General features: G+C 46.8%; 1 protein-coding gene across 15 annotated transcripts in view; it reads left to right on the plus strand.

The window, feature by feature from the left end:
- The window catches only part of AAK1 (AP2 associated kinase 1), a 117,362-nt gene extending 113,008 nt beyond the window's left edge, over window positions 1-4,354 (plus strand). For all 15 annotated transcript variants that reach the window (XM_035118199.3, XM_035118202.3, XM_035118203.3 and 12 more), the window contains one exon: window positions 283-4,354. In XM_035118199.3, coding sequence (XP_034974090.2) covers window positions 283-1,394 — 1,112 coding nt within the window. In that variant the 3' untranslated portion in view covers window positions 1,395-4,354. The remainder of the gene's footprint in view (window positions 1-282) is intronic.
- Window positions 4,355-11,992: the final 7,638 nt, after the last annotated feature.

An 11,992-nucleotide genomic window follows, 5' to 3' on the forward strand; every position in this document is an offset into this window, starting at 1 on the left:
TGAATGTCTGTGTATTTATAACATCTTCCATCTTTTTCCAACACACATTTTTGTGGAGTCCTGAAATGTGAGAGGACATAGAGTCTATGTGCTGTAATTTACCCGGCTTCATCTTTGCATATATTTTTATTATTATTTTAAATGTATTCCTCCCTCCCTCCATTCCCCACCCCCACATTTGTGCTGCTGATTTTGGATCAACATCATAACACATCTGTGCTTTAGTTCTGTCAAGAGAATCCTAAGATCGGCAGGTTAACACTCTTGTCTTGTGCATTGTAGGTCTACCGGGGGAGCCAACCATATATTTTGTGGTCAGCGCTGAGCACGGTCCTGGAGTGTCTGCCGCTGGCTGCTTCCCAGTGAAGAAACAGCAGCCTGAGATGCTGGATGGAAGAACCCGGAGCGCTGAACATGGAGAAGAGTCGGAGTACTTATCGAGGGACGGTCCTTCCAGCAACAGCTCTTTCCACAGCAGTGAAGGGGAAGGGACGGACCATGAGGGGGACATCTTGGACTGCAGTGGATCCAGGCCTCTGCTGATGGATTCCGAAGAGGAAGAGGAAGCTTATAAACCGAACCCTCAGCATCTGGAAAGGGGTAGCATCTCCCAAGAAGACAATCTTCAAGTTCCCCAGAGCATGGGGGTGCAGCTTGATGCTTTCCAACAACTCCCCGGAGGAACTTCGGACGAGAGAGATGTCTTTGCCACAGCTCCATTCCGAAGCTCCACGGCTCTTCACGACGACCTGGACATCTTCGCCAAAGCGCCATTTGTCTCCAAGAGCCATGGGGTGGTGAAGCAGCAGGATGAGGGCGACGTGTTCCTCCAGGCTCCGTTCACGAAAAGGAAGAGCCAGGAAGAGTTTATGCCGCACAGTGGGGCAAAGGAATCTCCTGTCCTGGCGGGGATCTTGGGCTCTGCTGGAGCTCCCCAGTACACCTTTAACGCTTCCTTCCAGAACCTAGATACAGGGCTGCATGGCTCTCCTCTCTCGCAAGGTCAGTATTCTGTGGCCTCGCTGCCCCAGCCATCCAGTGCTCTCGAAGGCCCAGATCCTCCCAAAGGCGCATCTCAAGAGCTGGGCAGCATCCCCAACGACACGCTCCAAGCGCATACACTCCCCCAAGACGTCCTCTTGGGTTTGAAGGCCAACCAGCCTTTCCGTCCACAGTCATTGGCAAAGTATTCCCGTCACTACAGCCCAGAAGGGAACCAGGGCGTCGGCGCCCAGCCCATCGCAGCTTACAAAGTGGTGTCTCAGACCAACAAGCAAGCCATAGCAGGGTCCATTTCTATCGCCTCTCTTTCTTCCAGGACTAAAGAGCTGCCCAGCTCTGACCCATTCTCATCAGCCCCTTTTCCTTCCAAACTGGGAAAGCAGAAACCCTAAATGGTTTCCATTGTGACAGAAGGAGGAGGCAAGGCTTTGAATACGTTACCAAGAGCCTACAAGCCCTTTGGGCAAAATGCACTCCGTACGTACCTAGAATGTCAAAACTACAGTTGCTGTGATACTCACCTGAATCATATGAAGTTGGTTTCAGGCTGTGAACAACTTCCAGGCTGTAAGGTTTATCACTTGCTTTTTAGATGCTCTTTCTCTCCCCACACTCCAAGTTTCCTCCCCGTGGGTCTTTTGTTTGGTTTGGGTGATTATTTAAGCCAGGGAATATATGGGACAGAACTGATTACCTCTTGATAGTAGCACTCACTAAGGATTACGTAACATATCAACAGCACACCAAGAATGTTTCAGAAATGCTAGCCAGATGGGACATTATTTAATTTTTCTAAGCTAGAGAGAAGGATAAGCACACTTTGATTTTAGTTGCTACTAATGAATCTTCCCTTGAAACCCGTAACTGACAGTTTGCAACAGAAGTCTTGTCCTGCAGTGTGTGTTTAAGCACCCCCCCAAAAGGCAATTAATGTCTGGGGGTCTTAAACCCTATTTGTTCTAAGTGACAGCTGAGGGTTTTGAATAACTCCGTTCTGACTGTTGCAGACCTAGTTACACCCTCTGTGGAAATGGTAAGTGAAATGCAGAAAGCGTGGGAAACCGAGTGGCTTTTGCATGTTCCCAAAGGGAGGGCTTGACTTTCCCACCTGCGATGGATGCCTAATTTGCAAAGCCAGTTTTCTGCCAGTGAAACAGATCTAAACCCAGATGCCACCCCTGAGGAGCATCCCCAGAGCCCTCCCCCCCAAGCTCCTCTTCTGCGCATAGAGAGGAAAGCAGCTCCCTAGTCTGGCCCTCAGCACTTCCACATACAGCATATAGCAAGCGCTCCCTCTTCAGAGGTTGCGCCAATTGTGCACCCATGTTGCAGATGGCCCCCGTGGGTTTGCTGACAATGAGGAAGGGGGGCAGCCACCAGGAATGACAATAGAGTGAGCAGGACTCCAGATCATTGATGGGTTGGGTTCTAAACACACACGAGCTAATCAACAAGAACTTCTAGTGCAGTTACTTTTCTGGCACATCTGGAGCTTGACAGTGCTCAAACATCCTTTACTTTTGTTTCCTGTATCTTGGGGAGGGGCAGTGCGCAATGCTCTGAATCTCCACAGGTTTAAAAAAAATAAAGAAAGGATGTTGCATACTGTGACAAAGATGGTCGTAGAGTGGTGTGGAAAGTGTTAGTGTTAATTCTGCTGACCTCAGTGATGCTGTGACAGTTCTTGATGGCTTAAAATTCTGATTCCAGTCAAGGCCCAACGACTGAATGGCAACTTTTGCAAGTCTTCCCTACCTGCTGTTTTATGAAGGACAATCTTGTGGTTTTTAACAGACAATCCAAGAAGCTGATGCATCGCTTGTGAGAGAAATCCTTGTGAACTGTTGAAATGTAATGGCAAGTTGACTTAACGCTAGTCAATTTTGTTGAATTGTGCCTTTTACGGAAAGGTGTCCTCACACCCTATGGCCAGACCCCAGCGTTCAGAAATGTCCTGCCAGCTCTTTTACCTCACGTTCGTACAAAGGAATCTTGTGAGTGCCCCCTGGGTGAAAGGGCCTTGTCTGCCAGTTGTCAGAGGCAGCCCTGCCCTAAAGTCAAGTGATGACAATTTGGGGGGTGTTTTTAAGGGTCCAGCGCAGGGGGCACAATTCACTGGGCAACCTTTCCATTGAAATGCATGGGGACCTTCTTGTACAGCTTCCATCGCTTTGAATGGGGCTGGCACAGGAGAGCTTTCTGGCAGATGGTGCTTTGTGTCCGTTGGAGAAGAGGGTGGCTTTTGAATTTCCTGTCTCAGGCACCTAAATATATTGGACAAATCCCAGCTATGAATCATGAGCATGGCTAGCTGGCTGGTCTCCCCCACTCCAAAGATTTTATCCTCTGCTTATGTGTTAACTGTTTGGTGAGGATGGGTGGGGGTGGGGAAACCTTAGCTGCTCTTGATGGGACTGTATTTTATGGTTGAAAGTCCTCGGACTCCGAAAGGGTCCTTAATGACTCAATATCTTTCCTATTCTTTTGGTACTTTCAAATGAATTCTGTAGCACTTTGTTACTCCAAATGGGGGCATTTGGTAGGGTGGTGGCTTGAAGCAGGCTTTGCTGAAGCATTTTTAAAAGTTTAGGAGACAGATGTGAAGGCCTTAACTGTTTTTTGACATGCAACTTGTGAATCTGTTTCCTTGCTCCTTACTGCCAGCTGGGAGTCCTTGCACTTTTGAGGACGGTCCAGTCTGATAATGATCACGAAAAGCTTCTTTCAGTCAAGAGTCCAACTACCTGGCAGAGGAAGTGATGGAGACTGTTAAAGCAGAAGATCTGCCCCAAGGGAACCTCATGTTTGCTCAGCACTTCACAAGAGCAGCATGCTCCTGTTTTGCCTGTGTGGCCCTGCATCTTGAATACATTCACTTGGACTATCCCAGCATCTTTAGGCTAGTTTGGATGCACCTCTGTCGATGTGCAAAAAGCCCTTCCTGCAAGTTTTCATGGCCCATCCGTCTTGCTGTAGAGCCAGGACTCAGTTTACCAAAAAGCTTGGACTCTGGATACGCTTCTTGTGAACTCAAGCACTGTATTTGCTATGAGTCCTTGCTAATACATCAATCTTCATCCTGTACCTACCTCTACTCTTTAAGCAGATGCTGGTGTGCCTGTGTTTCTTTTTGTCTGGTTGGTTTTTGACATCTTTTGCTGTAGAACTTGTGCAATTGATAATGGCTTGTAGGGAGAAGCAAAGAGGAATTTGATGCCGCTTAATACCCTGCAGTGGGGTGGGGGAAATACCGGTAATTCTTGGAAAATGTGCTCACACAGACTTTTGTGCCTCCATTGTTCAAAACACAGGCAACTGAGCAAACATCATTTTGAGCTTGCCTTTTTTTTAACACAACAACCACCCCGATGACTGCTTACCTGTTGTGTCTTCGCAGATATATATATAAATTAAATCAAGAAGACATCTTTAGGAAGCCATGTTCTGTTTCTCTGTGAAGTGTTTGCTAATCCATACATTGGAAGTTTAACTTATTTTTTTTGTGTGTGTGTGTGTGTATTGGAGAAGAGAACTTACCGGTAGGCGCTAGAATGAGAAAATTAAGAAATGCAGAAGATTTCATCCTTGCAGTGTTATAGATTCCAGTGTAAAATTCAAAGATAGAGTGTAGCCTGTACTCTGTTGATGGCATCCGGCAGCTCAGCTTTGAACTCTCCTTGACTCAGGAGGTTGCATATTCAGTAGGAATAAACAGAGGCTGGAGCTAATTAGATTGCTGTTGAAGTCAGTGGGATTTCCCGCCTCCCTTTTGACCAATGACAAATAGTATTTTCAGTTCTAATTCTGCTCCTCCTACAGTCAGTCATGAAACTGCCGCCAGTATTAGTTGAGTGCTTTTAAACTGTTACAAAAATCCTCCGTCACTCCACAAATAGTTTTTGAATGAATGCATTTTGCTTAGTTGTTTCCCTATCCTTGTTGAACAAGATGGTACTTCAGCAGAGTTGTTTGGCCAAAGACCAAAGCACAGTTAGGCTCCAGTCCTCATAAGAAGCTCCATGGATGGAATAGTTCCTCTCTTCTCCTCTCTTATGTGAGAATGCACCTCATTCTCTGGAAAGTAAGGTGCACTTAGCCATTTTAAAACTGGCTTCCCCCTCATGTGCTCACATTCCTAGATGAGTCAACTTGAAATGTTGGGGTCATGTTCCTGCTGACCATGTGGGTTTCCTTCCCAGCCTCATTTCTCCACCCCAACCCCAGTGATTTGGATTGCAAACCTACCCCGCCCCATGAACCCCGGCATCATATGGTCGTGCTAGCTGGGACTGATGGGAGTTGTGGTGCAAAACATCTGGAGGGCACCAGGATTAGAGAAAGCAGAGCTACGAGTCTGTGACTTGCATGAAGGGGCTGGGTGGTGATTCCTGCCCCCACGTTTACTCGTGAGGTAGGGCACATCTTCCTGGCTCACCAAGTGTTGCGCAACACACAAGGAGAGACCTTCAACGGAAAGTTTGCCCTACAGCCCTGGCATAGCAAAAGCCTGGATGGTTTTCCCTCTCTGTTTTAGAAGGTTGCTTAGTAGATTTAGACAATCTTAATAAACTGTTCACTAGTAATCTTGAGTGAAGCTTGATGACACTGCCATGAAGCCGGTGTTCTTCTGTAACACTGCGGAACTGCACAGCGGCAATTGCGTCTGGGCGATCATCTGCTTAGATGTGATGCCACATCACTTGATTCCAGCAGGGCGTACGTAGGAGTTGCATGTCCCGCCTTGAGGGGTTGCACCTTCCAGTCAAATCAGTGCAGCTAGGAATGCATTTCATGGGCCTCGGTCGGCGGATGTGGAGCCATATTGAGCTCCACTTTTCCCTCATGCAAATCATCGGAGCACTTTTCAAGTGGTTCAGAGAGCCACCTCATTAAAAACCTCCCTAGTGTTGCCCTTCCAGTTCTGCACAATGTGTGGGTCTTGCTTCTCTGATTAAGCTTTGAGTTGGGATCTGCTTCCTGGTGTGCTGGCAGCTTTGCCTGTGGGGTCGGTGGTGGGTTGAAGGTTGAAGAGCAGACAATTTAATTTTCCTGTTCCATTCTGGGGTTGGGCAGCATCCCCTTGGTATTTTATGTCTCAGGTTCCAGAAGGATTTTTTAGCCCAGTAGAGTTTATTGCTAGAAGATTATGGCTTTGAATCAGAGAGAGAGAGAGAGAGAGAGAGAGAGAGAGAGAGAGAGAGAGAGAGAGAGAGAGAGAGAGAGAGAGAGAGAGAGAGAGAGAGAGAGAGAGAGGCATCTGGTTGTCTGTCTTCTCTCCTTTGTGGAACTGCTCCCAGTTTAAACCGGGTTGATGTTGGCTGGCTGAGGCAGAAAAGGGAGAGGCTGGCTCCCAAGAACACTCTGGTTTTCCTTCTGAGGTTCCCTTCTCCCTTTCCCACCTGCGCTCCACCACCATCCCTGCCCACACCCCCATCACAGTTGGGCTTGTGGGTCGTTGCCTAATGTTTGGGATCAGTGTTAAAGCTACAGGGCTATAAGATCAACCACACTGATTTCCATGGATTCAGCTCCCACCAAAGAACTCTCATGCTGGAAAGTTTTCCCCGCCTTCCTCCTTTCTGATGTTTGGTGGTTTTTAGACGTGTCTTGGGTGTAGTGACATTTCCCTCCCTAAGTGTTTTTGACACAAGGGCACCTTGTGTGTCTCTGCTGTTGGAGCCATTCTTGCATCGGGACTTGGCCTGTCATGACTCTACAACGACTGCAGCCGATTTGAATGGCGGCTGTTTTGTTCTTTCGTGTGTGTACACTGCGAACATTTTTACCATTGTAAGACTAGTCAGCTGTGATATCAGAGTGCCAGTCTCCCAGTGGCTATTTTTCTTTCTTTCTTTCTTTCTTTCTTTCTTTCTTTCTTTCTTTCTTTCTTTCTTTCTTTCTTTCTTTCTTTCAAAAAAGGGATTATTTCTTGTAAAGGAAGGCCCAATGGTAATTGGATCGAAACACCTGGCCCCAGAGGTGGAATTGCAAATGGGAAGAGGGAAATCCGTATGCAGGCAATAAAAGAGAATTGTGACTCATTCTGAAATTGTCTTTACTGTCCTGGCAGCTTGAGGGGGTCCTTTGAGAGGGTCGCATCCAGCCCTCTCCCCTTCTGCTGCTGCAAATGTGGAATTGTCTCTGTGCAGTTACGAGTCATGAGACCAAGGCTTTTACTCCAAGCTCCTCTTGATACAGTCAGAACTCAACAGTGTTGGATATACCTCTCTGCTATGATAAACTGTTTGAAGTCTGGAGTATATATATATTTCCCACTCTGGTTGCATTAAGTCTTTTATGAAGAAATGTTAGTGCTGGAAACTTGTATGCTTTATTAAAAACTATCTGATTCAAAGATCCTTGCCTCGCTGTGTGCTCCTTCTTTGCTCATAAGAGTCTTTCCAAAAGCTTAAATGCAAAGGATGTGTCTGTATAAACTTGTTGATTTTCTGCAAGGGGGACAAAACCAAGAGCTAACTCGAAAACTATCCACCATGCATCGATCGCAGCAATGCCAACTATTCAGGGGTTATTGTCAGATAATAATGATGGAGTAACTTTACTGGTGGCTGGGTTTTTGTGCTCGGTTTATGCAGAGAGATTTGGCCACTGTGGAAAGGACCAAGGGATGCTAATTGAAAATTGATATATTGTTCTAAAATATTAATTTAATTAATATGTATTTTATTTCATGAAGTTTATAATGCGAATGTTTTATTCATAATTTTGTTCTGAAGATTCTGAACTTGTCATGCCTAATAAAGGTTATTGATTGATTGATTGAACTATCCACCATTTCCCCACAAATGTTTTCAGCCAGGCTGAAATTTCATCTCTCCCCAACTAAGTTTCAGCGCACCTTAAAAAAAATATTTGCCAGCAAGTTTACATTCCCCCTCACTTTCACTCACTGTCCGTTGCCTTCACTTGCTCTTAGTGATGGTACCATGTAGTCAAAGCTAATTGGGTGTAAGAACACCAGAAGAGCCTGCCGGATCAGGCCGGTCGCCCATCTAGTCCAGCATCCATTAAGCAGGACCCAAGCACAAGAGCCCTCTCCCCTCTTGCGGTTTCCAGCAACTGGTACTGTATTGATAAGCTATCTCCAGACATTTTGGCACATGAAGCAGACTCCAAAAACGGTGCCTTCCTCCCCACAAGGGAAGATCTACACCAGGAACAGAGTTGGGGTGGGGTAGGAAAAAAAGATTGGGATCTGCTGCCTGGTGGATCCTGCCACCTCGGGCAGTCACCTCACATTTCCTCATGGGTGAGCTGGCCTTGGCTACCTTCAACTGGCTACCTTCAACTGGGGAGGCAAAGCATAGCCATCATGTCTAAAGTTAAAGGTAAAGGGACCCCTGACCATTAGGTCCAGTCGTTTCCAGTCGTTTCCGACTCGGGTTGCGCGCTCATCTCGCATTATTGGCCGAGGGAGCCGGCGTATAGCTTCCAGGTCATGTGGCCAGCATGACAAAGCCGCTTCTGGCAAACCAGAGCAGCACATGGAAACGCCGTTTACCTTCCCGCTGTAGCGGTTCCTATTTATCTACTTGCATTTTGACGTGCTTTCAAACTGCTAGGTTGGCAGGAGCTGGGACCGAGCAACGGGAGCTCACCCCGTCACAGGGATTCGAACCGCCGACCTTCTGATCAGCAAGCCCTAGGCTCAGTGGTTTAACCACAGTGCCACCTGGGTCCCTTATAGCCATCATGTCTAGTAGCCACCAAAAGCCTCTCCATGAATTTGTCTAATCCTCTTAAAGCCATCCAGGTTTGAGGCCATCACTGCCTCATGTGGGAGTGAGTGCCATAGTTTTAACTATGTGTTGCGTGAAGAAGAACTTTTTAATCGATCCTGAATCTTCCAACATTCATCTTCATTGGATGTGCACAGGTCCAATGTGCAAGGGTCAGCTTTCAGCAGGGGGCTGGCCCACTCTCCCTCCGACCATGTGGTGGGCCGGACTATATTTTGAAGGGAAAAAAAAAGGGGGGGGGGAGAAATGAACGAATTCCTATGCCCCACAAATAACCCAGAGATGCATTTTAAATAAAAGCACACATTCTACTCATGTAAAAACACCAGGCAGGCCCCACAAATAGCCCAGAGATGCATTTTAAATAAAAGGACACTTTCTGCTCATGTAAAAACATGCAGATTCCTGGACTGTCCGCAGGCCGGATTGAGAAGGCGATTGGGCTGGATCCGGCCCCTGGGCCTTAGTTTGCCTACCCATGTTGTAGTGTGCAATTTCACCAAACCATCTTGTGCCTCACACGATTTAGGAGAGTCTCACAGGTAGCAGCAGTGAAGCCGCGTCAGCCAGAAACTGTGGGGCGGCCGGGATTATACCCTCCAACATTTCTCCGATGAAAATACCACCCAGTAGTTAGGCCAGTGATGGGCAACCTTTTGAGCTTGGTGTGTCAAAATTTGCCAAAAAACCGGGCATAACTCGGGTGGTGTGTCACTTCGAGGAAAAAAACCATAATTTCACGATACTGTATTTATAGTTTAAATAACAAAAAGGTATAATTGTAATATATAACTGTATTTAATAAACCAGAAACTAATTATTTAACCAAACCAAAAACCCCTTAATTTATCACAAAGTGCCCAGAGTTGTTGAGCTTTTTTTGGGGGGGGAGTTTTGGAGGTTTTTTGGGGGGGTGCAAAAGTTGCTTTGCTTCTTTGGAGGGGATGCCCCAAAGCTGCTGCACGTTTTTTTTTGGGGGGGGGGGGAAGAGAACAGAAATAAATGACGAATAATACCTTCGCTGGAACTAACACGCAGCACCGACATAGTCTGCCAAAGCGCCAAAAAACCCAGCACAGAACGGGTTAAAAAATGTACGCTGTTACACCCAATCGTAGTCTGCCAAAGTGCCAGAAAAAAAGAACAGAACAGAAAGGGTAAAAAAAACCCAATCTCTGGCTACCAGCAGCAGCAGCCACAACAATAACAAAAAGGACCCGGGTTTTAACAGCGGAGACAAGCTGTAGGAGGAGCGGGAGAACAAATGGGGGGGGGGACAACAACAACAACAGTGTGAATGGGCCGATGGGGCGCGTGCCAGCAGTGAGGGCTCTGCGTGTCACGTCTGACACGCGTGTCATAGGTTCGCCATCACTGAGTTAGGCCTTCAGCTCCATCAAGAATGTCACAGCTCAGCTGTGTTTTCACCCAATGCTGCTGCAGAGGAAATTGCACATGGGCGGATTGGGGTATGTGTAAAATATTGGCCGCGGTATGTGTCAAATATTGGCCGCTCCATGCTCCTCCCCACACATAACAAGGCAGTGTGCGGCCCATGGGTTCCATTTCAAAGTACTCTTGCCGCCCGCTTGGTCTGAAAAGTTGGGCCAGCCTGTTATCTATAGCAGGCATAGGCAAACTCAGCCCTCCAGTTGTTTTGGGACTACAACTCCCATCATCCCTAGCTAACCGGACCAGTGGTCGGGGATGATGGGAATTGTAGTCTCAAAACACCTGGAGGGCCGAGTTTGCCTATGCCTGATCTATAGCCTGCATGTGAAAAGGTATAAATTAAAACTTTGAGTGTGAAAGTCTTCAGACTGCCTTAATGTTTGTGCAGGAAAAACCCAGCCTTGAGCTAGTCTGATAGGAGGCGGCAGGCACCCTGTTCTTCTCACTGAGCCAGGTATATAGCTCTGATAATGCAAGCCTGCTTCCCCTCTGAGAACGTGACAGTTTCTATGCACGTATAAAGCTAAGGCAAGGTGTAATGGAAAAGCCTTCATATAAGTATGTGAAATGTATGGGCTCCACTTTTGTGGGTTCCGGCTGTTCTGACCAAGTAAAGGCATCTCAGCCAGGCACCACCAGAGTTACAAATTGCAAATTTGACAAACAGTCAGAACAACATCAAATATATAAAGCAAACCCTTCTAGCATCTCCGTCCTTCTGCTGATGCTGCCCACAGTCCATGAAAGCAAGGCCGTGGACTTTAATCCCACAGCAGAAGCTCGTGCAGCAACTTCTGCTAGTTCTCTTGTCGCCCTCGAGCTCCTCAATGTGCATCAAGTGATGTGTCCCATAGACATTCGCACATTAATTTATGAGAGCAGTCATAGCAGCATTCTAGTTACAGAGAGACTGGGCAGTGGCACAAGGTCTCACCTCCCAGGCTTAGGCCATAGTCCTCTGCACATCAAGCCACGTGCTACATTGGTGTGCTGGCTTCTGAGTAAGTACACCAAGAGAAACACAGAATTGTAGAGTTGGAAGGGACCCTGGGGAGCCCAGAACCCCTGCCATGCAGGAATCACAGCTAAAGCATCCCTGGCAGGTGAGGTGGCCATCCCTTCCAGCCTGTTTTAAAAACCTCCCAAGGAAGGAGAGTCCACCACCTTCCGAGGGGGTCCGTTCCACTGCCAAACAGCTTTTGCCATCAGAAATTTAATCCCAATGTTTAATCGGAATCTTGTCATTTGAATCCATTGATCCTTTCCCTGGGACATAATCCAATTCCCTCAATCAGTGCCGGATTTACGTATAAGCTAAACAAGCTATAGCTTAGGGCCCCACTCTCTCGGGGCCCCAGAAAAATTTAAAGGAAAAAACAACGATGCACATTTCCAAAATATAAGATAAAAAACAAATTAAATAAAACCTACATACAGCAACAGTCTTTTTTGGTGTGTGTAGGTTCCTATTTGTTATGTGCAAATGGCTTTAGATACCTATTAGGTCCATAAATTACCATATAGCATATATTCAACCCAAAAAACAGCAACAATTTATTGTTGACAAAAGACAGCTGGACATATAACGGGCCCCATTACCTTGAGTAGCTTAAGGCCTCATCAAACCTAAATCCAGCCCTGCCCTCAATCATAACAAAATTATAATAATGTAGCAACAACAGTACTTGAATTAATTTGTATAATAAATCACTGCTCCGCAGAGAGTAAAAAGAGAAGTGGGCGGGGCCTCGGGACATCTGACGCGGAGACCCCCCTCC

This window comes from Zootoca vivipara, chromosome 6, assembly GCF_965207765.1.
Source record: "Zootoca vivipara chromosome 6, rZooViv2.hap1.1, whole genome shotgun sequence".
Lineage (NCBI taxonomy): Eukaryota > Metazoa > Chordata > Lepidosauria > Squamata > Lacertidae > Zootoca > Zootoca vivipara.